A 23,894-nucleotide genomic window follows, 5' to 3' on the forward strand; every position below is an offset into this window, starting at 1 on the left:
AAAGGAGATTTGTTATCAGCTCCCATTATCTCCCTGACCCGGAGAGGCTGCCCCAAATAATGACTTCTATGAGAACAGAGAGAGGCAATACTCAGTTTTATTGTTTTGGGAGACTATTTTGAAAGTTCAGCTGGAAATAAGCTTTAAACAATCCAGTCATTCCCAGAATCCCTTCCAACAGTTTTTATGCACCTGTGGTGGTTTAGGAATGGTGTTCCCCAATTTACTGTTCCCACTGAAAACACCCTAGACCCTGTGCCACCCACTGCTCCTGCAGCAGGATGGAGGAGAATGGGAGGCACAAAAAGGTGAACCCTGTCCTGGCTGGAACCAGGAAAACACCCCAAAATCAACTCCTGCAAATAAACAAATTTTGAAAAAATTAAAAGAAAATAGAGAGAGAAGCTAGGAGTGTTCTTATCATGACTACATAAAGTACTGGAAGTTCCCAAAGTAGAATTATAACCCCTATTCTTTACCTCATTGTGTTAAATAACTGGGCATTCCAAAAATCCTTTCAGTACGTTCACTGACTTTAGAAGTTGTGGCAATATGGGAAGATGAAGTATCAAACTTGCATATCTCTTGTCTGTCATCTACTGTGACAGGCATCAAAAAGTGCTCTAGGACTTTTTAGCATATATTACATGATATTCTGTGAGGAGTTTTAAAGGGGAGAAAAAAGGAATGCTCTGTTATCACCAAAAAAAGAGCATTTCAAGCTCTTTGGAGCATTTATCAAGTGAGATTTGGGTCTCTCTAGAGCCTTATTCTAAATTGAGACAAGGTGGAAGAGATGAGAAGACACATCTTGCAGCTCTGCAGGTTCCTCCTGACAACCAGTGCAATTCTGAACTGCAGAACTCTGCCAGAACCCTCCAGGCACCAGAGGTCACAGCAACACCACGTTTTCAAACCAGATCAGAGTCCAGAAAGCAGGAACAAGCTTCAGCTTTATTGTTCTCCCATCCATGGTCATCTTTGTAAAGGAATGATATTGCAGCTGCAAAAGAAGAGGGTAGGAGGAAATATTAAATTTTCATTTCTCAGACAGGCACAGAAGACCTGGCATGGGATGGCTCAGACCCACCACAACCCTCCTCCACTGGTTTCCCAGACAAACCAGCCACTGAGACCCTTCTGCCTGTGCTCATGTTTGATGGAACTCCGCTCCCTGTATCCCTGTGCAGCACCAGCTGCCTCCAGCTCCCTGGTGCCCACCTGTGAGGTCTGTCACAGCAGGCAGTGACACAGCCAGGGCTGGCCCTGCTCAGGAAATGTGCCCTGAGCTGGTGAAAGCCTCTTTCTTCCCTCCCAAGTGAAACAGTAGCTCACCCCAGGAGGCCCTTCCCGGCCCAGCGCTTTGGAGTCAGCCCCACGTGCACCCTTCTGCCCCCACGGATCACTGTCACACTCAGGGGTCTCTGAAGAAGAGGAAAAAATAGAAAAATAACCAAAATATTTCACTTTTCCATCACAAAGTCAACTCTCTTTCTTCTTTTGCTGAAGCACACAAAGAACATTGAGCCCAAGGAACTGTTAAGCAGCAGTGCCCACTCTCCCTCCTGTGGCTGTAACTGAAAGAAGAGAGTGTTTTGTATGAAGTCATCTCCAGGAGATCCCTCAATTCCACCACCAAGCACTTAATGGCTGTGGCAGCTTCTCTGGCCAGGCCACGAGGGTGGCACAGCAATGCTGCTGCAGGGAGTCCCCAGGGAGAACAAACAATGCTCTCACCTCTCAGCTCTTCCATTGATGAGCAAATAGCTCAGTGCTGTGAGAGAGCAAGGCTACAGCTGCACAGACTGAATCTGACACTGTTTCTGACAGGGAAATGATGATTCCAGAGATCCAAGTTCCACAGAAAGAGCTGTGGCTAACGGGCAAGAGAATGCAGCCACAGCAGGAATGAGCTCACCCCCTCGCTGTGCTGCACCACCGTGGCAATGTTCTGCAGGTTCTGGAAGTTGTTTGCATTGACAGATCCAAACTCCACAATCTCATCATCAACTTGAAGTCCCTGGACAGAGAAAGAAGAGAGATGAGCATCTGCATTCTCCAAAGACAGGTAATATCACAGGTAATATCCCAGGAGCATCACCCTTCACCCAGCCACAGGGAGAGAGATGTGCTACAACACCTCTCACACCCAGGCAATTGAACATCACTACAGCCACAGGGAGAGGTGAGTGTTCATTCCTCTGTTCTGTTTCATGGGAAGAGAAATACTGAGGCTGGAATGGTCAGTGAGGTGTGGAAGGAGCTGTGGTGCCAGGACACAGCTCAGAGAATGAACACCCATCTCATCCCTGTACAGTGACCAGCCCCTTCACAGGACATCCCAACATGATAAAAAGAAGGGGTTGACACCCTAATCAAGGCCCCAGCTTATTCCCACTGATTAACAAGAGGCAGAGGGAGCCTGAGCTGTCTGGCTCCAGCCAAAGCCTTCCCCACGAGCCGTGCCCCACATACCGAGACACTGGCAGGAGAGCCGGGGCTCACGGAGTTCACTTTGGCAAAGGCCTGGGGCAGGCTCTGGCTCTGGCTCATGGCCTCAGCCAAGGCCTCTGCCTCATCCCTGGCGTGTTTCTCCTTCTCCCGGGCGTGCAGCTTGTGCAGAGCTTCCTCCACCTGCTTCATCACGGCCTTGTGGTCATTCTGCAAACCTGTGGGTGACACCATGAGCACACAGGGAGTGGGAGAGGCTTCCCCCAAAGGGCTCTCAGCACCTGCTCCCCCTGCAGTCACACAGTCTCTGATCTCAGCAAGAACCTCTGCTCTATCTGCCGGGGCCTGATGCCAGCCTGGCAGATGTTTATCAGTAAAAGTCAGACACAGAGAAAACCACCCTACGAATTTTGGTAAACATGCAAAGGCAGCGAGGCCCAACATCCCTTAGCACTCAGTGAGCAGCTTAAGTCTTTCCACTAAGTCACCTGCTGTTATGTACATACCCATCCTGAGGATGGGCACTGGGAAAGCCTGGGATGAAATAAATATGAAGCTGTTTCCTACCCAAATTTTATTCTACAAACAGCACAGACAGGCTTTGTTGTGTTTCACAGATCCCAAATGGCCCCGCAGCAGTGGCAGAATTTCAGTGCCGCCGCAGCAACACGTGTTCAAAAGCATTTCACTGACTCAGCCCAGGCGGCAGCTCCGAGCCCTGAGCAGAACCTGGGGAACAGGCTCAGGGCAGCCCCGGGCCCCGGTTCTGAGGAATTACAACGAGCGCCATGGGGGTTCCAGAGAGCTCCGCGGTTCCGCGGTGCCCGTTCCCGGGCAGAGGCCGCCTTTGTCCCGCACATCCCGGTTTCGCTGGCTCATCCCGCGGCACGGGGCGCGGCCCGGTCCCGAGAAGGGCCCCCCCGCCCGGTTCCCGTTCCCCGTTCCCCGCTCACAGATGATGTTGTGCCGGGCGGTGCGCACTTGGTACAGGTCGATGTCCGAGCGGGGGAAGCCCTCGGCGTCCACCAGGGGCTCGTGCATCCCGACGCCCTTTTGCTGTGAGGGGAGAGGCGGCGGTTGGGAGGGGGCCGAGCCCGCGGGCCCGCACGGCGCCCCCCGGCCCGGCCCGGCCCTGCCCGGGCACTGACCCCCTCCAGGAGCTCGTAGCACGCCTTGATCTGCGCTTCAATCTCGTCCTTGCGCCGCACCAGCTGCTGCACATCGCTGACGGTGACGGGGCGGCCCCCGCCGGGATCCGCCATGGCCGCGGCCGGACGGGAGCCGGGACGGGCGCGGGGCGGGGCCGGGGGCGGGGCCAGCGGGGCCCGTGAGGGGGTGACAGGCGGGGACAGAGCGGTGACACGGGAGTGACACAGCGGGGACACGGCGGGAACACAATGATGGCAATAACGGGGTGGCACAGCCGTCACTGCCTCTGCGGCACACCGCTGTGGCGCTGGCATGGAGGGGCACAGCGGTGTCACCGTCACTGGGTCACGCTGCTCTGGTGGTGCCATGGGGCGGCTCTGATGGTGACACGTGGTGGCACAGCAGTGTCACCACCAGTGAGTTAAGCAGCTTTGATGGTGACATGTAGTAGCACAGCGGTGTCACCACCACTGGGTGACACAGCCAGGTGCACGATGTTATGTCCCTGTCCCTGCTGCTGGCCCCTCTCCAGTCTGTGGCCCAGTGCATTTGCCGAGTGTGGCATCCATGTCCCGGGTAGTGTGACAGGGGACAGCCCTGTCACACTGAGACCCCCACCCCTGTCCTCCGTGCCACTGGCACCACCCAAGCCCCCCGTGCTCATCCCCTCTGGCCTTGCTGGTGGCTCCGACTTCCCACCACTCCCAGCCAGGTGCAGTTTGTGCACTGGTGCCTCCCCGGCAGGGCCATCTCTCGTCCCCTCCTCCTGCTGTCCCACATTTTGGGGTCCCTGCAGCGCTGGGCTCGCCGGGGCTGAAGGTGGCACCGCGTGGCCCCGTGCCCAGACACCAGGCGGGCTCTGCAGGCTGTCCCGGCTCAGCGCTGCCCATGACATGTCCCCAGGGAGGGTGAATGTCCCCAGGGGCAGCGGGCGGGCCGGGGGATGTGCTGCCCGAATTGCGTCACCGCCGGTGCCCGGTGACACACGCGGGGCAGGGGTTTGGCTGCGGGGTCAGCAGGGTCCCCCCCCCCCGCAGAGCCTCACGTGCTGCCCTCGGTGCCCCCGCAGGGCTGCGGGAGCCGTGACACGGCCCCGGTGACAGCCACCCACCGCCCCGCTCTGGGCAGCTCCCGGCCCAAACCAAACACATCCCTGGGTTGGCGCTGGCAGAAGGTGGGGCCGAGGAGGAGCCTCCCCGTCCCGTTATATTGAAAGCGCCCCATTCTCAAGCTCTCTTTGCTTCCATCACATCGCCAGGTCACAAAAATGGTGAGGGCAGCAGATGGGAATTAATTCAGACATCGGGGGCTCCATGCACGGGACACTTTTGGAGATTTAAACTCTGCTTGAGTTCGGATTTTCCAGTGGCTGTGCTGGATGTGGCACAGCAGAGCTGCTCTCACAGCCTGACCTTTGGATTCCGCTCCCTGGGGGCTGCTGTACCTGCCTGTCCCACTAATGTCCCTCTTTTCTCATTCTCTTTCAGACGTCCTACACAGACAAAGGAGAAAAGGTAAGAATTGTGTCCCTGTCCTGCCCCTCTGCCTGGTGTGAAACATTGGTCATGTTACTGCAAATTGTGTCAATTCCTTGATTACCTGTTGAAATTAGAAGTAAAACTGCTCTGGGCCACACAAGATCCTCGTGGTAAATTAGTATTAATCATTGAATTTTCTGGTTTGGGAGTGATCATTGAAATTTCTGGTTTGGGAGGAGAGTGACAAACAGGAGATGATGGATATTTCCCAGTCAAGTCAAGCCTTAAGCTGAATCCTTATTCCATGCAACATTTATTTCCAAATGCTGCATTCTTTGCCTCCTTTTCGACTTTTAAAGTGTTTCCAGTGCTGGGTGTCCTGTGCCAGGTTGGGCAGTGGTGGGGAACGGAGCAAAGGGGATCTGTCCTGGTGCTGCTGGTTGTGTAAGAGCTTTTGTGGAATAATTAATCTTTAACACAGCGAGGTTTGCAGGTGGGCAGCTCGCTGGGATGGCTACTTGTGGGGAGCACTGCTGTGGGCAAAGGTGAATCAGTGCTTTGTATCTTCCAGCCTGCAGTGCAGGATCCTGTGGGACTTGACTGTAAAGCACTTTGGAAAATCACCATCTGAGGGCTGTTCCACCAGTTAATTCAGATGCTTTTGCAGGAGATGCATTTTCAGCGTTCCAGCTGCTGCTTCCCCCTGCTCCAGAGCCGAGCAGTGCTGCAGGAAATGCAGCAGCAGCAGCAGCTTCCAGCCCCATTTTCCTTCCTTTCAGCCCCAACGAGGCCGCTTCATCCACTTCCACTCCATCACCTTTTGGGTCGGCAATGCCAAGCAGGTGAGAGGCTGCGGCTGCCAGGCACACGTGCCAGGGGACAGCAGTGCCAGGGGACAGCAGTGCCAGGGGACAGCAGAGCCAGGGGACAGCAGTGCCAGGGGACAGCAGTGCCAGGGGACACCTCCCACGCCGGACAGGCCGGGCTCTGCAGGCATTGGCTGCCCGGGGGGTGTTGGTTCCTCCCGGCAGCCCCTGGGCCTGGGATGTGCCGTGTCCCAAAGCCCGGCCCTGGCCTGGCACCGGTGGCCTTGGTGGCCTTGGTGGCCCTTACGCAAGGCGAGGGGCGGCTCCTGGGGGTGGGACATGGGACATGGACCAGGGCACGTGGCCAGGCCCAGCTGTGGCCACCAGCCTGCAGAGCTGCGTGGGCTCGTGGCAGCTGATCTCCAAACCTTGCCCTGGTCTCCATCCCCCACCCCTGTTCTCCACACCTGAGCTGCTTTTCCCCCAACGTCACAGAACAGGGGACACCCAGAAATGTCTCCTGCTCCATGGCAGCCCTCACAGAAAGTTCTGGAGGCAGCGCTTCCCACTGAGTTTGGGCTTTTTCCTCAATCCTGGCCCTTTGTTGCCTCTGCCTGTTCCCCCCGGGCTGCTGGAGGAGGCAGAGAAGCTGCTGCCTGTTCTCACACACACAAGTGTGACTTGCACCTGCCATGGTGCTGTTCTCCATGGCCTGTGGGCCACCAGCACCACAGCTTCACCCAGAGGGACTCTTCCCTGCCCACAGGCTGCATCCTACTACTGCAACAAGCTGGGCTTCGAGGAGCTGGCCTACCGCGGGCTGGAGACCGGCAGCAGGGAGGTGGTGTCACATGTCATCAAGCAGGACAAGGTAAGGGAGCCCCTGACAGAGGTGCCATTGCCAGGGCAGGGAAAGGTGAGGTGGTGTCAGACCCACCATGAACACCATCACCTGTGGCTCCATCCTCACCTCTGCTCCTCTTCCTCGGCAGATCGTGTTTGTTTTCTCGTCCGCTCTGAACCCAGGGAATGAGGGTAGGTGTCACTGGGGGGGATGCAGTGGGAAATGAACAAAGCAGCTCTGCTCATGCCTGTGCCTGTTCCTGCTCGGGGCAGAGATGGGGGAGCACCTGGTGAAGCACGGGGACGGGGTGAAGGACGTGGCCTTCGAAGTGGAGGACTGTGACTTCATCGTGCAGGTGGGCAGCCCCTCTGTCCCCTCCCACACAGCCCCCCAAAACGGTGAGGGGAGGCAGGAGGGCCTGGGGATGTCTCCCCCTGGCCTGGGGGAGCTGTGGCAGGACAGGATCTCTCTCCTTCTGCCCAGAAAGCCAAGGAGCGTGGTGCTGTGGTGGTGAAGGAGCCGTGGGTGGAGCAGGACAAATTTGGGAAGGTGAAATTCGCAGTGATCCAGACGGTGAGTGGCAGGGCAGGGCCATGGAGCTGGCTGCACCTGGGAGGCCCCTGCACAAACAAAACCACAACACAACCACTTTAACCCCTCACAGTACGGTGACACCACCCACACCTTGATAGAGAAGCTCAACTACAAGGGCCTGTTCCTCCCTGGGTACCACCCACCCCTCTTCAAGGACCCCCTGCTGCCCAAGCTGTGAGTACTTTCCAGAGGCTCCTGCCTGGCTCTGCCATCGTGTTCTGGTGGGATATCCCACCGAGGAGCTGGACAGGTCCCCACTGCCTTGCCCTGGAGCCCCCTGAGCTGTGGGGTACCCCTGAGCCTGGTTGAGACCCCCCTTGTCTCCCCCCACAGACCAAGTGGCAAGCTCAGCTTTGTTGATCACGTTGTGGGGAACCAGCCTGACCTCCAGATGGTGCCAGTGGCAGACTGGTAAGGGTGGGCAGAGCTGGTGGGGGTGGGATGGAGCAGCAGCACAGCTCTGCTGGTCTCACCACTCCTGCCAGGGCTGATGAAGCCAGCACAGCTCCACTACTGTGGGGATGGAGCAAGGCCTTGACTGTGCCTGGTGACCTGGGCAGGTACCAGAAGAACCTGCTCTTCCACCGCTTCTGGTCGGTGGATGACAAGCAGCTGCACACCGAGTTCAGCGCCCTGCGCTCCATCGTGGTCACCAACTACGAGGAGACCATCAAGATGCCCATCAATGAGCCAGCCCCTGGCAAGAAGAAATCCCAGATTCAGGTGGGTGGATGCTGGTGGTTGATCCATGTGGCTGCCTCCACTCCCAGGGGGATCTTAGTGAAGGAACAGGGACCAAGGGTCAGTGATGTGGAGCCAGAGCAGAGCTGCTGTGCTGAAGTGGCTGCTAGAAAGGAATCCTGGCTCTGCTGGGCCTGACAAACCCCAGGGGAGCTGCTGGGCAGAGCCAGTTTACCCCATCTCATCAACAGTGTCTGTCATCGTGTGGTGCCCCTGGGCTGATCTTGCCTGCACATTTTTAAGCCCACACCATCCCTTCACAGCTGTAGCTGTGCTGTCACTGCCATGGTGACATCTTTTCCCTGTAGGAATACATTGATTACTACGGAGGGGCCGGAGTCCAGCACATCGCACTGAACACCCCCGACATCATCTCAGCGGTGAGTGCAGCCCTGGGACCCCCTGCCCTGGCTCTGGGCACAGTGCTGCTCATCACAGGGTGCACCATGACCCTGTCAGGGCACAAGGACACAGAGCTCATGGCCTTTGTGCTGTGGTTGTTTTACAACCAGCATTAACTGCCCAGGGGTCAAAGGGACCTGCTGCAGCTGGGAGCTGCCTGTTAAAGCAGTTGGGGTCTGCAGGGTCCTTGGTGGCACCTCTGTCCTTGCAGGGTGCCTGGCGGGACACAGCCAGCCCAGGCTGAGCCCCACAGCCCATCACCCACCTTCAGCAGGGGCAAGGCTGGGCTGAGCACCCAGGCTTGGGCTCCTCTCCAGACCAAGGCATCAGAGCAGGACCAATGATCCTTGCACAGCTCTCTGCAGTGCCTGGGGAGGACACCTTGGGGCTGCCCATTCCTGGTGCCAAAGTGAAATGATGAGGCAGGTTCTCATGCCTGAGGTTGGCCAATGCCACGGGAAAGCGTCTCTGTCCTGACACAGCCCATGCCAGGAACTACTCCTGGCACAAACCCCTCCCAAGCTGAGCCCTGCTGGGTCTCCCCTGCCTTGCAGATCACCAACCTGAAGCAGAGGGGCATGCAGTTCATGGATGTGCCCTCCAGCTACTACCAGGTGCTGCGGGAGAGGCTCAAAACTGCCAAAATCAAAGTGAAGGAGAACATTGACAAGCTGGAGGTGAGTCAGGGGGGAAAGGCCTGCCCAGGGCTGGAGCAGCTCCCCACAGTCCCTGCAGGGACGTGAGGGACACAGAGAGCCCACCTGCTCCTCTGTGGGTCTTTGAGCTGTCCCCTCATTTCTCCAGGAGCTGAAAATCCTGGTGGATTTTGATGAAAAAGGCTACTTGCTGCAGATCTTCACCAAACCAGTCCAAGACAGACCCACGGTGTTTCTTGAGGTGATCCAGAGGCACAACCACCAGGTTGGTTTGAGTTTGTCCCTCTGGTCCTGGCCAGGAGCCCTCAGGGCCAAGCCCTGGTCCCTAACGGTGCCACCCCTGCAGGGCTTCGGTGCTGGGAACTTCAAGTCTCTGTTTGAGGCCATTGAAATGGATCAGGATGCCAGAGGAAACCTGACTGTGCTGGAGCCCAACGGGGAGACCAGGAGGATGTAGGGGATGGCAGCAAGTGCCACCCTCATCCCCAAGGAGCTGCATCCCAAATGAACTGGGAAACACCCCATGTTTTGGTAAATAGCCCAGACTGGAGTGCCACACACCCAGGGAAGCCACTGCCAAGCTGGACAATGCAAAAGGAGCCAACAGCTCTCCCAGCCCAGCCCTGGCACTGCCCTTCTGTGACCTCCTGGGAGATGGGGTGTGGGAAATAGCAAACACACTCTCAAAAAGCAGCTTCATCTGATCCAAACCATGGAATTCTTAACAAAAGGGCAGGTTTAAGGCATGTGCCAAAGACACGCAGCTACAGAGGAAGACAGAAGAAACAACTGGGAGTGCTCAAATTCAGTCTGCCCAAAGTTTTAATTTTAGCTACACGGGAAGCTGCAACAGCAGGGAGGCGTTTTCCTCTCTGCACATCTTTTGTAAGATTTTGGTTTAATTGCTTTTAGACTCAATCTTCAATTTGAAATTGCTGAGAATAAACATGGTTTTAGGGTAGCTCCAACACTCTGGAATGAGAATTAATTGTATTTACATATTTCAGCCTTCCCAAGGCAACAGAGTCTTGCTGTAATACCTGTAAATTCCTGCATTAATGATGGGTTGGGGTTTCTCCCGTGTTTGCAGCAGTAATTGCTGGCACTGGCAGCAGTTCCTTGGCTCAGATCCTGGCTGCATGTGCAAAGTCCCCTCTGGGTGTTGCTCTGGAGTTGTCCTTTGCACGGGGAATTCCTCCCCAAAGCAATAAATCCCTTTTCTGGCCTGGCCTGAGTGCCTGGGGAGTCCCTGTGTTCCCAGCTGCTGCAGGACACCCTGGGGTGCTGCACAGCCCCTCCACAGCCCCCCGTTCCCTTTTCCCCAGCAGGGGAGCTCTCAGACCCCTCCCAGCCCCAGCCCTCAGCTCAGGATGGGCTCCTCTGACCCCCAGCCCCCTCCCAGCCCTCCTGGCTGAGCCCCCCAGGTGTGGCCGTGCTGCAGCCCTGCCCTGTGCTCACCTGAGCAATGCAGGAGCTGAGCTGAGGTCTCCTCCAGCCTCTGTCCTGTCTCTTCCACCTCCTCCTCCATCAGCCATTCCCCTTGGCCCCGCTCCAGGTGTTTATTTGTGAATAAAAGCTCAGAGAGGCCACCCTGACCCCCCAGCAGCAGCCCCCCATTGTTGGGGGTACATGGGCCAAACCTGAGCAGCTCCCCCAGCTGCCCCTTCCCTGGGTCCCAGGGAGCAGAGCTAATCCAGATCTCAAACAATCACAGAATATCCTGCAAGGGATCCACAAGAAACATCCAAGTCCAACTCCTGGCAATTGGAATAAACTGATTTTAAAAGAAAGAAAGCAAAGAGCCTCTGGCCACAACAGCCTCACACATCTCTGACCCCTCACCTGGTAGTTAAGGGCTTTTGCCTCCATAAAGCTAAAAACAAATAAATAAATAAAGGATATGAAATCAGAGCAATCCAGGGGAGAAGGAGGGGCAGGGACCCCTCACCTGCAGAGGTTGGACAGGTTTGGGACTCCTGGTTCACTGTCAGGAGAGCTCTGCTTCAGCTCTCCAAGGCTCTCAACATTGTTAATACTGAGACAAAATTTATAGACTAGAATCACTCACATATTTCTTTCATGCAATATAATGTTGCTTAAATTCATTTCCTGCTCACCAGAATTAATATTTTCAGTGAACTTTGCTGAAAATCAGTTCTTCACACTGTTCTTGTTCTGCATCTGCCTCCTTGAGCTCTCACAGCTCCCAGGTAATATATTAAGCACAACATAATTTTTCTGTAAGAAAAGTCAGTATATTTATGGTTTGCTTTATAAAAGTTACTATAATACAATGGTACATAGTATTCAATTCACAAAAATATGAACAAATATATACAGCATGACACATCCACAACAAAAACACTTTCTTCAAAACAAGATACATACTGGTGACAGATTCTATATGCACAAAACATCCCTAAATTTATAAATTTGCTTAACCAAAGAAAAAGCAGAAATCCTAAGTCTTCAAAGCAGAGTTGTTTTTTTAAAGGAACTTAAGAAAAAAAAAATTAAATTTATTGCAAACAATTTGACCTGCCTACTTTTAAAGGAGGCCCTTGATTTCCACGCTGGGAATTAAAACCAGAAAACTGCAAGAATTGGGAGCTGGGTGTTCCACTTTGCTTCAAAACTGCCCCATTGTTTTAGAGTGTCCTTCTTGATGTGTTTGCACTTGGACAAATCCTACAGTGGCAATTGAGGAAACTCATAAAAACAAAACAAATATTAAACTGAAAAAATCCAGTTGCTAATTTGCTTAAATACATTTTAGGGTGTCTATTAGACTGTACACATTTCCTCGCTTGAAATAAATAGATTTTGCACATAAGGTTTCAGACTGAGGGAGGGGGGAAAGAAGAAGCCTTGACTTGGCAATTTTTTGTCTTCAGTTTCTTAATGCTTCTAATTGCATCTATTTATTGACAAAAAAACCCCATATTTATACAGAATTTACATTATACAAAGCTTGACACAAGCTGTAAATGCCACCAGCTCCTTTGCTATACTCGGTCCTTCTTCCTCCCCATCGTGACATGATTTAGAGCTGGAATCTGTTTAAAAAGAACTCCAAATTACAATAGTCACTTTTAATAAACTATTTACATGCTCTTGAAGTACAAAGAAATCAGCAAAAAAATTTCAACATGTTTCTACAAGAAACAGTGTTCGAAGAGAAGATTCTTGAGTTCGCCTATGTACAGAAAATGCATTTTTTATACTTCAAAATCCTTTTTTTTCCCTAAATTTTTATTTTGTACAGAAATGCACTGAAATGATCCCTGAAAAAGGTCACAAAAACCAGAACTGAAACTACTGTATTTGTTGGGGTTTTAAAATGATGGTTGTTTTTTCTTTCCTTGTAGAAATAAGCTGCTCTGTACAATATAAATAACTGCAGGATGAGCCCCATGCCCTCCAGCCCCCCAGATCCTGTGGCTGCCAGCACAGAGGCACCTGCACCTCAACTCCCACAGCTGCAAACCAATTAAATTCTATTTCCATCATTTTGCTCTTTTTTCTTGGGTCATTCCTCCCAGGGAGATGGAATTTTGCAGAGAGCACTGTAAATGTCTCTCCTTTTTTTTTGTCTTGGGCTCAAACTGAAGTGACAATAAACGTGGGGATGGGTTTTTCAGTGCACTGAGTAAGCAGCACGTGCTGCTGAGGCTCCCTTGTCCCTGTCACTGTTCCCAGGGAGCCTGTGCCGAATGGACCACAGCAACCACAGCTCCTGCCCTGCTCTCATCCCATCCAGGCAAAGGATCTGAGGCCTCTCCCACCCATCTGTGGCTGCAGGGCTCCCCTGGCAGGGACAGGGCACCCATGGAAATCCCTGCACCAGGCTTGGGAGTCCTCACAATAAAATGATTTGTTTGGAGGTCAGGAAGCTTCTCAGTCCAAGACAAAAATCTCCCAGGGAGGATTCTGCAAGCCAAGATTTATGGGGGGAAAGAGAAGTCTCAGGTTTGGCTTTGAGACCAGACATGATTTTTCAGAAGTGCTGTGGCTTCAACAGCTCTGTTCCTTCCTGGGGAAGTGCTGGGAGATCAGCTCTTCTAAAAACTCACATTATTTGTCTGGGATCCTAAAAGGGGATGAATTACAGGCAGATTCAGAAGTACCCAAGTGATTTAGGTGCTCATGGTCTTTGGCACCCAAATCCCTCTGGTGCTCCTAAAACACAGGACCTGAAGGTGACAGGGACCTTCCTCCCCACCTTCCTCCCCAAGGATTAAGGCAAACTGCAGGGGCTGCTCCCACCCAGGGCACACAGATGTGCTGGGAACACAGGGCTGGGCCAGCTGGGGTGTCCTCACCCCCACAAATCCACCATTGATGCACTGGATTGATGGAGCAGAGAGGGAGAAGGCCAAGGACAGGGGCTTCAGTTCTGACACACAGGAACCTTCTGTGCATTTCCAAAGCCTTGCCAGTCAAAGGCCAAGCTGTGGAGATGCCAACCAACACACTGAATCTCACTGAGAAAAAATAACAACTAAACTGAGCAGCTGGCTTAACTCCCAAATGCCATCACTGCAGTTCCAACCAACATTCAGAGACAGAAACTTGGGCTTCTCATGATTTTAGGTTCTGGGTCACCAACACCCAGGAGCTGGAGAGATTTAGGAAGAAGGAGGAGAAACAAAACAGAACTGAAAGAAAAGCAGAGATGGACCATGGGCTGTCCAATCTCAGAGCCAATTTGCTCGCCCTCAGGCAGGAACACAGGTGGTATTAAGGCAGCTTGCAGCACTCTGTGTGTTCCTGCTCCCTCAGCCCTTTTGTCTGGAGAAATACAGAGGCAGAGGTCTAACCTACACTACAAACTCCACACTGCAGTGCAGGCCTGGCAATTCCATGGAACAGCTGAAAAAACTTCCAGGAACCTCTTGTGCAAGGTTGTCACCTCTGAGGGGGTTTGGAAAGAGCACAAGAATACAGCTCTGCAATTTGCTCTGTGGGGAGAAGGTGTTTAGTTATGCAGATAATCTTCCATTTCAGAATGACATTGCAGCTTCCCCTTACAAGCCAATTAAAAAGGGTTTAGTACAACTAATCCCTACTTTGAAAGGAGGAGAAATTCAATGCAAATTGAAAAACTGATCCTGTCTATACCTGAATGCTGGTGTAACACTTCCAGATCTCATCCAAAGAATTATTTTTTTGGTGTTTGGTCCCATTTTTAAATGGAACCAACCTCTTGAAGAACTGCAACCTTCACCTCAGCACATCTACAAGGAAAAAATATATTGAGAAATCATTTTAAAACATGCCTTACAAATGTAGAGAAGCAATTCATTTCCATGCTATAGATGGGGGGGACAGAATTGCTTTCAGGGACATTTCTACCATGATTTTCTGGAGGGACAGGACCACCCCTGGCCAAGTTACTGAGTAACAGAGGGAGGAGAGCAGCAGGGCACAGCTTGCTTCTATCACAGGAGGCATCTCCCACATCCAAGGACAGAGCAAATACTCCCTGTAAAACACTGGAAGGGCAGGGAAATGCAGATGAAAGTGAGAAAAAATGAATACAAGTCACACATCAGCCTGATTGCCACCCACAGGAACAAAGTCCTGCTACAAACGTGGGCCGTAGTCTTTGCTTGCAGGGCAGGATTTCTACAGCATCAACAGGGGCTGAGCTCTCCACTCAATGTCAGCCTCTCCTGCAAGCAAGGCAAGCCCATCCCCAAGGAATGGGCATCCCCAAAGGCCACACCTCTCCCTAGTGACTGAAGTACCCAAGGGTTTCTCACGTGCAGCTGCGGAGGTTTTGATCCCCCATGGACCAGCATGGCATGGAAAATGAGAGGGGAGCCCAAGGAGGGGAGCTGAGCTCTGGCTGACCTGACCCTGCCCTGGGGTTGGCTGAGGGGCCTTGTTCAGGCTCATCCCTAAGGAAAAGGCAGGACAGATCAGCTCTAGTCCCACTGTGGACACATCTCACACACACACACACACACACCCAAGCACTCACTCACTCACACACCCTCAAGCCTCTGGCTTGCTCTGTAACATCAACCTTACATTTATTTACAGCTTACTCTGAGAAATCTGTGCAATTTCAGCCAATCAAGCTCCCAACAAACCCTATATGGCGTTTTCAGTCTCTGCTTCACATTTAAACGTTGAATGTCTTTTTCAACCAACGAAAACTGATGAGAAAAAGGTAGCAGCATTTATGAAACAATGAAGGCTTATAAGAACAATTAAAAAAAAAAAAGGTACCATTATCCCATTATGGAGCATTACTTCAGGGACTGAACAGAGAAGCTAGTGTTTGGATAGACCATGCCACAAAAGGTAGCCACCTTTTTGTGTGCGTGTTGGATCTGAAAAGGAAAAAGCACCTGAAACATGAACAGTCCTCGTAAGCGTGTGCGCTTTTTGCTTTCACTCATGATCCTGGCAGAAGTGCGAAACTTGCTTGGTTTTCTTCTCTTTTTCCTCTTTTTTTTTTTTTTTTTGGTAAGTATTTTTTGCTTTTAAATTTTTTTTCTTCCTTTTTTTCTGTAGGTTTTTTTTTTTTCTCTTTTTTTGGCAAAGTGCAACCACACCTGGTTACCACAGTTTTGACATGGCCGAAGGTGCAAGTGTGACGAGAAACCTCGAGTTCAGTTCAGGGTTCCCCTGCAGTTCTCAGAGCCACAGAGACACGGGATCTTTACATCCTCAATTGGAAACTTGTAGTCGTAGGTAATTTCCTCGTTCACATTAATGTGCTGCTTGGAGTAGATAACGATCTTCTTTTGAGACTCCACCGTGATCACTTTAGCATAACAATTTGGCTGCAAGGGTGACACAACAGGTGAGGATGCAGGTTCCAGAGTGCCACAGCTTCCCAGCCTCCATACAATTATTTCAAGATAAAATAAAACAGGGCAGCCCTTTCCCGAGACAACCCCAGCCACACTTTCAGAGCCTGGACTCAGGAGGAAGGCATGAAGCCAGAAATCAGAGCAGCTCCCCTTGTGCTGCTCCAAAATATCCACACTCTGCTCATTTGTGGAGCAAAAGAGCCTGGATGATGCTCCATCAATTTTGTCCCAGGTTAAGAGAAGCTCAATGCTTAACAGTTTGGCCAGGCCGGCAAGTCTGAGAGCAGACTGCAGCACAGAGCAGAGCAGGAAACAGCAGGGAATATTTTCCCATGCGGACACTAGAAGGAGCTGAATTTCCCACAGCTGAAATTTGCTATGTTTTAAGGAACTATTTGTTAGATTTGCTTGCTCAGTGTCCATCAGGTTCCCTGAGACAGCCAGAAAGGCTCCTGAGTGCACTCAGTCTCCCTGCATGTTTCACTCCTCAGGTCTCTCCAAGCTCTTTACATTCCTTTAGACCCTGCTCTGACCTGCTGTGGCTCATTAACATTTAATCACAACCCTGAGACCCCCTGCCACTTCTGAGCACCCCCAGCAGGGCTGGCAGGGCCTCCCCGGGTTTGTCAGCTGCCAGGGAACAAGGACAGACCAGAACAGATACTCACATTGCAGCTGTGATTGATGAACCTGGCGAAGTTCCCACACTTGGTGGCATCGATGATGGTGTCGTGGTCGACTCTGAACATGTAACTGCTGCCGATGCCCTCGTCCTCGTATCGCTTCTCACGCATGTCAGCAATGACCTGCAGAAAGCCAGGCAGGCTCAGGCCAGCTGTGAGCAGCCTCCTCACCTCCACAAGGCTCCCCTGAGCTCTGCTTGTGCCAGGCAATGGGGCTCTGTAAGATCCCCACTACCCCAAGAGAGCACACACCCAACTGGAAACACAGAAGTTCAGGATGGGCTTCTTAAGGAGGATTCTCCTGAGTGCTCAATTTCCATGGATTGTTGGAATTCCTACCCTTGTAGCTCCAAACCATGCCAACCTGTGCCCAGCCCACAAAGCTGACACCTCCAACCCAGGACCTCAACCCTTGCTGTCATACTCAAGGATTTCATCCAGGGCTGGTTTTTGCTCAGATTTCAGCCACAGCTTACCTGCCTGATGTTCTGCCCCACGTACTCTATCACCATCTCATCAGCTGCAATGGGCTCCATAGCAAAAAGGCCCCAGTCGTGAATGTGGCTCTTGCAAAATTTTAGTTTTTTCTTCCGGAACTGCATGAAGAAAACACCCCAAAACCCAACCCTGAATTAGCCACAGCACAGAACAGAAAGGATGTCTCTGGGTCCGGGATCTGCAGCAGGGGGTATCTACCTTGAGCTGGTTGAACTTGAGCAGGTCACTGTCACAGCTACCAGTGAAGGAGGAGAGGAGCCTGCGCTGCTCTGATCGCCTCTCGGAACCAGCCCGGGTGGAAGCGTGAGGTTGGGCAGGGATGCTCATACCCTGAGAGGACAAATGGGGGATCAAAGCTGACCCAACACCCTGCAGGCTCCCTGTGAGCAGCCCCTTGTGCTACAGCTCATCACCACAGAACACCTGGCATCAAACATTAGCACTCCCCACACATCCCCAGGACAATCAAGGAGACACAACAGCTCCCTCTCCCTCCCTGCCAAAAGGCAGGAAGCACCTGCTGTGTGTGACAGTGTCAAACCAAACCCCACCCACAGCTGGATTCCTCACCTGGGTGTCAGCTGGAGGCTCCTCTGCAAAAGCTCGGCTATTGTTGAGGTATTTGAGTTTGTCCTTCTTATCAATTTTGTAATAGCCCTCGCTTCGCGCGCAGCCCGTGACGTGCTCCCGCATGCCGTCATCCCGCTTCTTCTTCTTGGGGGTGGAAAAGCTGGTGGGTGCCAAGAGGTTAAGGAGAAACACAGCCAGGGTGGATATCAGACTAAACTCGCTACAGCTGCATGGAGCTAACACCAGGAGCCTGGAAAATTGGGAAGGTTTTGTGGGGTTGTAAAAACAACATTACTACTGAGGTGCCTTGGGAAATCAGCTCCTTCAGACACACACTACAAACCTTCAGGGCTTTGGCTCCTGGAAGGACAGTGGAGCTGTACTGCTGCCAGCTCACCCCACAAACACAGCCATGAAAGCTACAACAATCGAGACTGACCCAAAAATGCTTCCTGTGAGGGAAAATGTATCCTTGACACCAAAACACTGAAGCAGAGGGACCATAAAAACCAAGAGGTGACGGCCTCAAAACCAGAGTGCTGAGGGTTGGCTGCAAAGCAGGTGAGCCTGCAGGTACTTTCACACTTATCATGCAGTGTGACACACAATGAACTCAAGGTGATTTGGAAGTGGCTTAAAAAGTGAGTGTAATTTTGCTGTTAACAATATAATCCTTATGAAGATGGAAAGAGATTTATTTTCACTATGGGTTTTGTTAGTTATCACTGACTGTTATAGGTGGTTTGGGCTTTTTTTGGTTTTGCTATCCTGTCTTGCAGGAAGCAAGGGATGAAGATATCTGAACTTCACACAATCTCTAGCAACACACAAGGTGGTGAGTTTGTCTTCTTCAACACATAAACCTGGACATCCTTCCTGAAAAAAGTACTGGAGAGTTCTGAGGTTTTCAGAACAGTCTTTTAGGCTCTGCTCTGGAGAACACTACTGGTGGGTGCACACACACAGAGCCCTGATGTGCCATTTAGAAAGCTCTGATTTTATCAGTATTTCAACCTCAAAGCAACTTAAAGCTGCTAGAACCACTAACTCATTGTTTTGGGCACAGATGGTGAGATTATTTTTACAGCAAGTTTTAGCTCCAAGTGAAAGCTCTGTATGTGCACACTAGAAATTCCACAGGAAAGCTGGAAAAAAAGTCTGGTTACATGCAGACAGAAGCTTCTCAAACTAGGAAGGAAACCTCCCCAGAAGAGGTGCCTACAGACTGTCCCTGCACTTCCAGACTGAATGTGCAGCAGGAACAGCCACTTCTGCAGTATTTCTATATTGCAGCTTCAGAAAATGAAACAGTCTAAAATTCCCTGCTCATCCAAACAATCTCTATCCCTGTAACCAACCACCAACTTCTCGTGCATCTCACACGTGCAGCCAACACCGTGAGAAAGGATATAAGGATGGAAAACCCAGAGGGTGTCATTGAGCCAGTCCATACCGTTGTCCTGCTGCAACAAGCGGTCGTAGGTGATGCACATGAATTTGATGTCCTCCTCGTCGATGCCCCCGTTCCAGATGTCGTACAGAATCGTCATCTCCTCGAACTCGGAGCGCGGCCTGAACTGCGGCTGGGGCGGGGAGTACTCGGGGGAAGGGATCACTGGCAGCTCCTCGGATTTCCTCTGCCTCCGCCACTGGCGCTTGGGCTTGGCGTGAGCCTCCTCCTCCTTGAAGTCTTCGTTCCACTGGTTCTCCAGTTCCTTGAATGGCAGCTTCTCTGCAACTGTCTCAGCTGCTATCTTCTCGTGGAAACCGTCATTCCTGAAGTCCAGGGTGACGGCTTCAGGGTCTTTCAGTCCATAGTAGGCATCAGGATGTCCGCTCAGCAGCTCTTTGCCCACAGCACCTTCCACCAAGGCCACTGGCATGGGAGGAGGTTCTATGGTTTTGCCCGAGTACACATCCAGAGAGAGGACAGAAGGTGGGGACCGCCTCGGCCGACCCGGCCTCCTCTTGGGAAGAACAGAAGGTGGTGGTGGGGGAGGAAGGATAGAAGCCCCAGGGGGTACCTCTGGGGAGAGCAAAACAGGTTTTACTTCTGCCTTGCATTCCTCAATGGGCATTCTTCCATCTCCATGCAGGCACGGCAGGGCTGCTACAGGTATTGGCTCATCAGGTGGCAAAGCCATGTCCATGTGGAAATCTGCTTGTGGGGGGCTGGCAAAGGGGATAGGGGAAGGAACACTGTTCATGCTGATAGTTAGGGAAGCACCAAGAGGCTCTTTAAAGGTTTTCTCTTCTAGCTCATCCTCTGACTGCTTCTTGCCAGGCAGAAGGCAAGGAATGGTAGCACCAGCCTCTGGGAAAGTAGGCGTGAAATTGAAATCTCTCCCAGGAGTCCGAGGAATGCCACTGTTAATGCCAGGGGATTGGGATGGGTAGGAAAAGGGGCTCCCTGGGACTTGAGGGGAACTGAGGGTCAAGCTGCTTCCTGTAAGGGGAGCATCACTTCCTGGCGTGGCTGGAACAGTGTCCGTGCTCTGCGACTTCGTGAGGGGATGTGAAGACTTGGCCAAAATGTCCCGCCCGGGAGTTCTGGGAATCTCCTCCTCCACGGATGTTTTGGTCACCATTAATTGTTCAGGGAACTTTTCTGGAGGGACTAAAGGCTCTTCCTTGCCGGGAGTGGTTGGCAAGGGAAGCATGGAGGATGGCACCTTGTGGGCTGGCAGCAGGACAGTCTCAGTGTCCGGGTGGATCAGCACCTCCCGCCCCGGCGTGCGCGGCAGCCGCTCCTCCTCCTCCGCTTTGACCCGGCCTTCCAAGCTGCTCTCCTCAGACTTGCCAAAGAAGCTGCTTTTGCTGGGCAGAGGTTCCCCAAAGACTCCTCCTGGAGCAGAGATACAGAGAGACGCCTCCTCATCTTGAGATTCAGGCTTCGGACCTTCCTGTACCTCTGGCTCCAGCATGGGAGTGGGTTCGGACTCTTCCTCTGAAAGGGGAACAGAGAGGAGAATCAGCAGCTTTGCCTCCACTTGGTCACTTGCCACTTGCTAGTAAAGACATGTTGAAGATGCCACAATTAAAATACAGCTCAATTCCACTGGGAGGCTTTAAAGCTCCAGTGCTTTACGTTTTGGAGGCACAGAGTGTAGAGTAATTAGACACTACCACACACTTTCCTAATGGACCATAAAAAACCCACACTATTAATTTGAGGATTAACTACGACACAGACCAGAACGAAGGTTTCTCTGCTTTCAAAAGCCCTGACAACCTTTTATACAGAGATTAAAGGAAGGAGTGGATTGTGGGGTGAGGACTTTGGAGGAGAGCTGCCAGAGCCCAGAGCTATCACCTTTCCTAATGTGGGACCTAAACCAATTGCAGGCCAAGGAGCACCCTCAGCTCTCCAAGGAGGGAATGGTGAAGGGAATAGCAGAAAACTCCTGAACAACACATGAGGCAAACAGGAAGCCCTTGTAATGGATGAGGACACACTCAGATGGTATCAATGAGGCAATTTATATGCTGCTCTCCCTGCAGCAGCCTCATTTGTCTGGAGTTTATTTACCCACTTAGGGCCAGGTCCAAAAGGAATCAACGGTGAATCTTGTTACGCAGCTCAAAATAACATTTTCAAGTGGGAGAATGAAAGGAGGTGAAAATGCCTGGAGAATTGGAAGAGAAGCATTCCCTGTTTGTGCTGAACAAACCAGGGCTGCTGGAGAAGGGTCTGAGCCTTGCCACTCCTGCATGAGCTGGGTTGCTCAAGGACAGTGCTGCAGTTGGAGTTTGTTCCCACAGCTTACCTGGAAAGCTCCTTACACATGTCAAGTTGCTCAAATGCAAGTGTCTCCAAATTTATGTTCTTTCAGCACACTGACCTGTTCTAGAAAGGATTCGTGCAAAACCAGCTCTTCTTTGCCCTGCCCAATTTAACATTTTACTTCTTTGTGACTTTCAGATTTTGCAGCAGCCAAGGAGTGACACCCTGTGCAGGGACTCTCCAAGTGTCAGAACACTGCCCAAGGCTCCACAGCAGGCCCCATTACATGTGCCCTCCCTGTTGGCTCCAATTCTAACTTTCAGATTTCCCCCAGTTGCCAAATTACTCAAGCTTTATGCATCTCACTCCTGTTATAGTAAAAGGTTTCCAATTTCCTTGGGTTAAGTACAACTCTGTATTGATTGAAGACAATTTCCTTCTTCCAGAAAACTACTGAGTATCACTCATTTAAAAGGAGTAGGTGACAAAACCTACTCCTACACCCAGAAATAATATTAGGAACCATAGATAACTCTGAGACTCCACTCACCCTGCCCCATGCAGCTTCCCTGTCACATCCTGATTTGATATTAAAACCAAAAAGAGCCAGTAGTGACATTCCTGTTCTGTTTTAGCAGCCACAGCTTTTCTATCTTGAGCTTCAGCCACCACACCACCCAATCAGTCACCCTCAGACGATGACAACTGTTCAGTTCCTCTAGGACTCCAACTAAACTGGCCCAGGATAAGATTCTGGATCCAGTAACCACAGTATTTTTAGTAGCAGCTGGCTCATGTAAAGCTCCTTACTAGGAAGGAAAGTTCAGCACAGAGCTCTTTCCCTGTACAGATAATCCCTAGCCTAGAGCCAAGACTGGAAGAAGAAAGAGAACAAGGGAAACACAAACCCATATTGGATCCTGGGGGAAAATTTACTTGGAAAGATAATAACAAAACTCCAAAGGACATGGAAGGGCATACCTGGCCTACAGATGGGAGAGAGTGCAAGCTTTGTCTCCTGGTCTCTTTCCATAACCAAATGCTTCAGACTTTCAGCAGCAACAGGAGCCCCCAGGACTTGGCCACACTCACTATCCCCTGCCTTGATTTCTTCACTGCCTTCATCTTTCACTGCCAAAGCTGGCTCAGCAAGTCCCAAGCCTGTGGCATCCATGTAGTCATCCACAGGATACAGGTCCAAAATCGTCTCCCTCTCATCATCAGGAAGCTCATGACAAGCAGATTCAGGCTCTGGCTCAGCAACCATGGCTTCTCTGCCTTGATCTTCAGCCACCTCTTCCTCCTCTTCTTCCTCCTCCTCTTCATCATCATCATCATCATCCTCCTCATCTTCATCATCCGAGTCTGAACTCGACTCGAATTCAGAGGAGTCCTCACTCTCATCAGATGATTCAGCTTCAGCCTTGGAAGATGAGGGACTTGCTACATCTGCAAGAACAAACTCCATTAGCTCTGCTTTCTGCCTTTAAAAATCAGTCAGGGGCCAATATCCCTTCCCCTGAAAAAGTGTGGAAACAGCAGCACCAGCAGCAGGTGGGTTTGAAGGAGTGGCCTCCCAACTCAGTTATTTTTGCAGAGATTTATAAATCCTGTCCCTTACAACAATCACCTTGCAACAGTGAGTAGTGGTGCTGCCTGGCACCTCCCACCTGGGTCTCTTGGTGTATTGTATCTTTTACTAAGATTTTCTGCAGCCTTTACACATGGCCTTAAAAAGTGGAAACTACCACCTGCCAGAGCAGGAACTGATTGCCCTTTTCAGAAATCTGGTCCCTTCTACCCCCAGTCTACCCCCCAGAAACTCCTGTTTCACGAAACAAGCACACATTTAGCTGGGCTTGAGACCAGTGCCCCTGGGGCTGGGTTGGGCTGAGATCAGGTAGGGACTGGAGGGCTCAAAAAGGACCCACTGACTGAGGGATCATGGAAACCTCACAGGTATTAATTAAAAATATCTCTCTGCATTATATTGTGTAAAACTGCCCAGTGAAAGGAGGTACACAAGTAACAAAATCAGCTCACAAAGGCAGAAGGGAGACCACAGCTGACCCAAAGGTGACACTTGTGACACTGCTTCCACTGCAGCTCCTTACCCTCCTCGGAGTCCTGCTCCTCCTCCTTGTCACTTGTGTCTATGCCTGTCTCCTCCTCATCATCTTCATCCTCATCTTCGTCATCATCTTCATCCTCATCATCTTCATCATCCTCCTCCTCCTCTTCCTCCTTTGCAAAACAGATTGCCAAAAATGAACAGTGCCTGAGCCTGTCCCTGGCTGCAGTAACCACCAGGGACTCTCAGGGAAGCTGCCAGAGAGCCTGAAGAGGGAGTGACTGGCAGAGCTCTGTAAGGACAGACAGACAGACCCCACCAGGAGCATCCATCTCCCAGAAAAGGGAACTTTGGCACTTGGCATGACCAGGCCCCCTTTTAATGACAGACAGCACTGAGA

General features: G+C 51.6%; 3 protein-coding genes across 3 annotated transcripts in view; 1 reads left to right on the forward strand and 2 right to left on the reverse strand.

Annotated features, from left to right (window-relative positions):
- Positions 1-62: 62 nt before the first annotated feature.
- Positions 63-3,733, reverse strand: PSMD9 (proteasome 26S subunit, non-ATPase 9). The gene is made up of 6 exons (XM_054288777.1): positions 3,600-3,733; positions 3,405-3,507; positions 2,476-2,669; positions 1,919-2,020; positions 1,336-1,424; positions 63-1,003 (listed from the first exon to the last, which is right to left on the reverse strand). The coding sequence occupies exons 1-6, from the start codon at positions 3,711-3,713 to the stop codon at positions 976-978; spliced, it is 630 nt and encodes a 209-aa protein (XP_054144752.1). The 5' UTR covers positions 3,714-3,733; the 3' UTR covers positions 63-975.
- Positions 3,734-5,861: 2,128 nt separating this feature from the next.
- HPD (4-hydroxyphenylpyruvate dioxygenase) lies at positions 5,862-9,984 on the forward strand. The gene is made up of 12 exons (XM_054288885.1): positions 5,862-5,920; positions 6,651-6,755; positions 6,877-6,919; positions 7,001-7,083; positions 7,212-7,301; positions 7,393-7,496; positions 7,656-7,733; positions 7,883-8,045; positions 8,372-8,443; positions 9,020-9,142; positions 9,270-9,386; positions 9,468-9,984. The coding sequence occupies exons 4-12, from the start codon at positions 7,003-7,005 to the stop codon at positions 9,576-9,578; spliced, it is 939 nt and encodes a 312-aa protein (XP_054144860.1). The 5' UTR covers positions 5,862-5,920; positions 6,651-6,755; positions 6,877-6,919; positions 7,001-7,002; the 3' UTR covers positions 9,579-9,984.
- Positions 9,985-15,645: 5,661 nt separating this feature from the next.
- Positions 15,646-23,894, reverse strand: part of SETD1B (SET domain containing 1B, histone lysine methyltransferase) — a 43,185-nt gene continuing 34,936 nt past the window's right edge. The window contains exons 11-18 of the mRNA XM_054288624.1: positions 23,538-23,667; positions 22,405-22,872; positions 19,111-20,646; positions 17,700-17,866; positions 17,328-17,459; positions 17,108-17,227; positions 16,617-16,754; positions 15,646-15,918 (exon numbers count right to left, since the gene is read on the reverse strand). Of these exons, the coding sequence (XP_054144599.1) occupies positions 15,745-15,918; positions 16,617-16,754; positions 17,108-17,227; positions 17,328-17,459; positions 17,700-17,866; positions 19,111-20,646; positions 22,405-22,872; positions 23,538-23,667 (2,865 nt within the window). The 3' untranslated portion in view covers positions 15,646-15,744. The remainder of the gene's footprint in view (positions 15,919-16,616; positions 16,755-17,107; positions 17,228-17,327; positions 17,460-17,699; positions 17,867-19,110; positions 20,647-22,404; positions 22,873-23,537; positions 23,668-23,894) is intronic.

Source organism: Melozone crissalis, unplaced genomic scaffold (genome assembly GCF_028551555.1).
Source record: "Melozone crissalis strain CALT ecotype California unplaced genomic scaffold, PUWL_Pcris_2 ptg000063l_1, whole genome shotgun sequence".
In the NCBI taxonomy this organism is placed as follows: domain Eukaryota; kingdom Metazoa; phylum Chordata; class Aves; order Passeriformes; family Passerellidae; genus Melozone; species Melozone crissalis.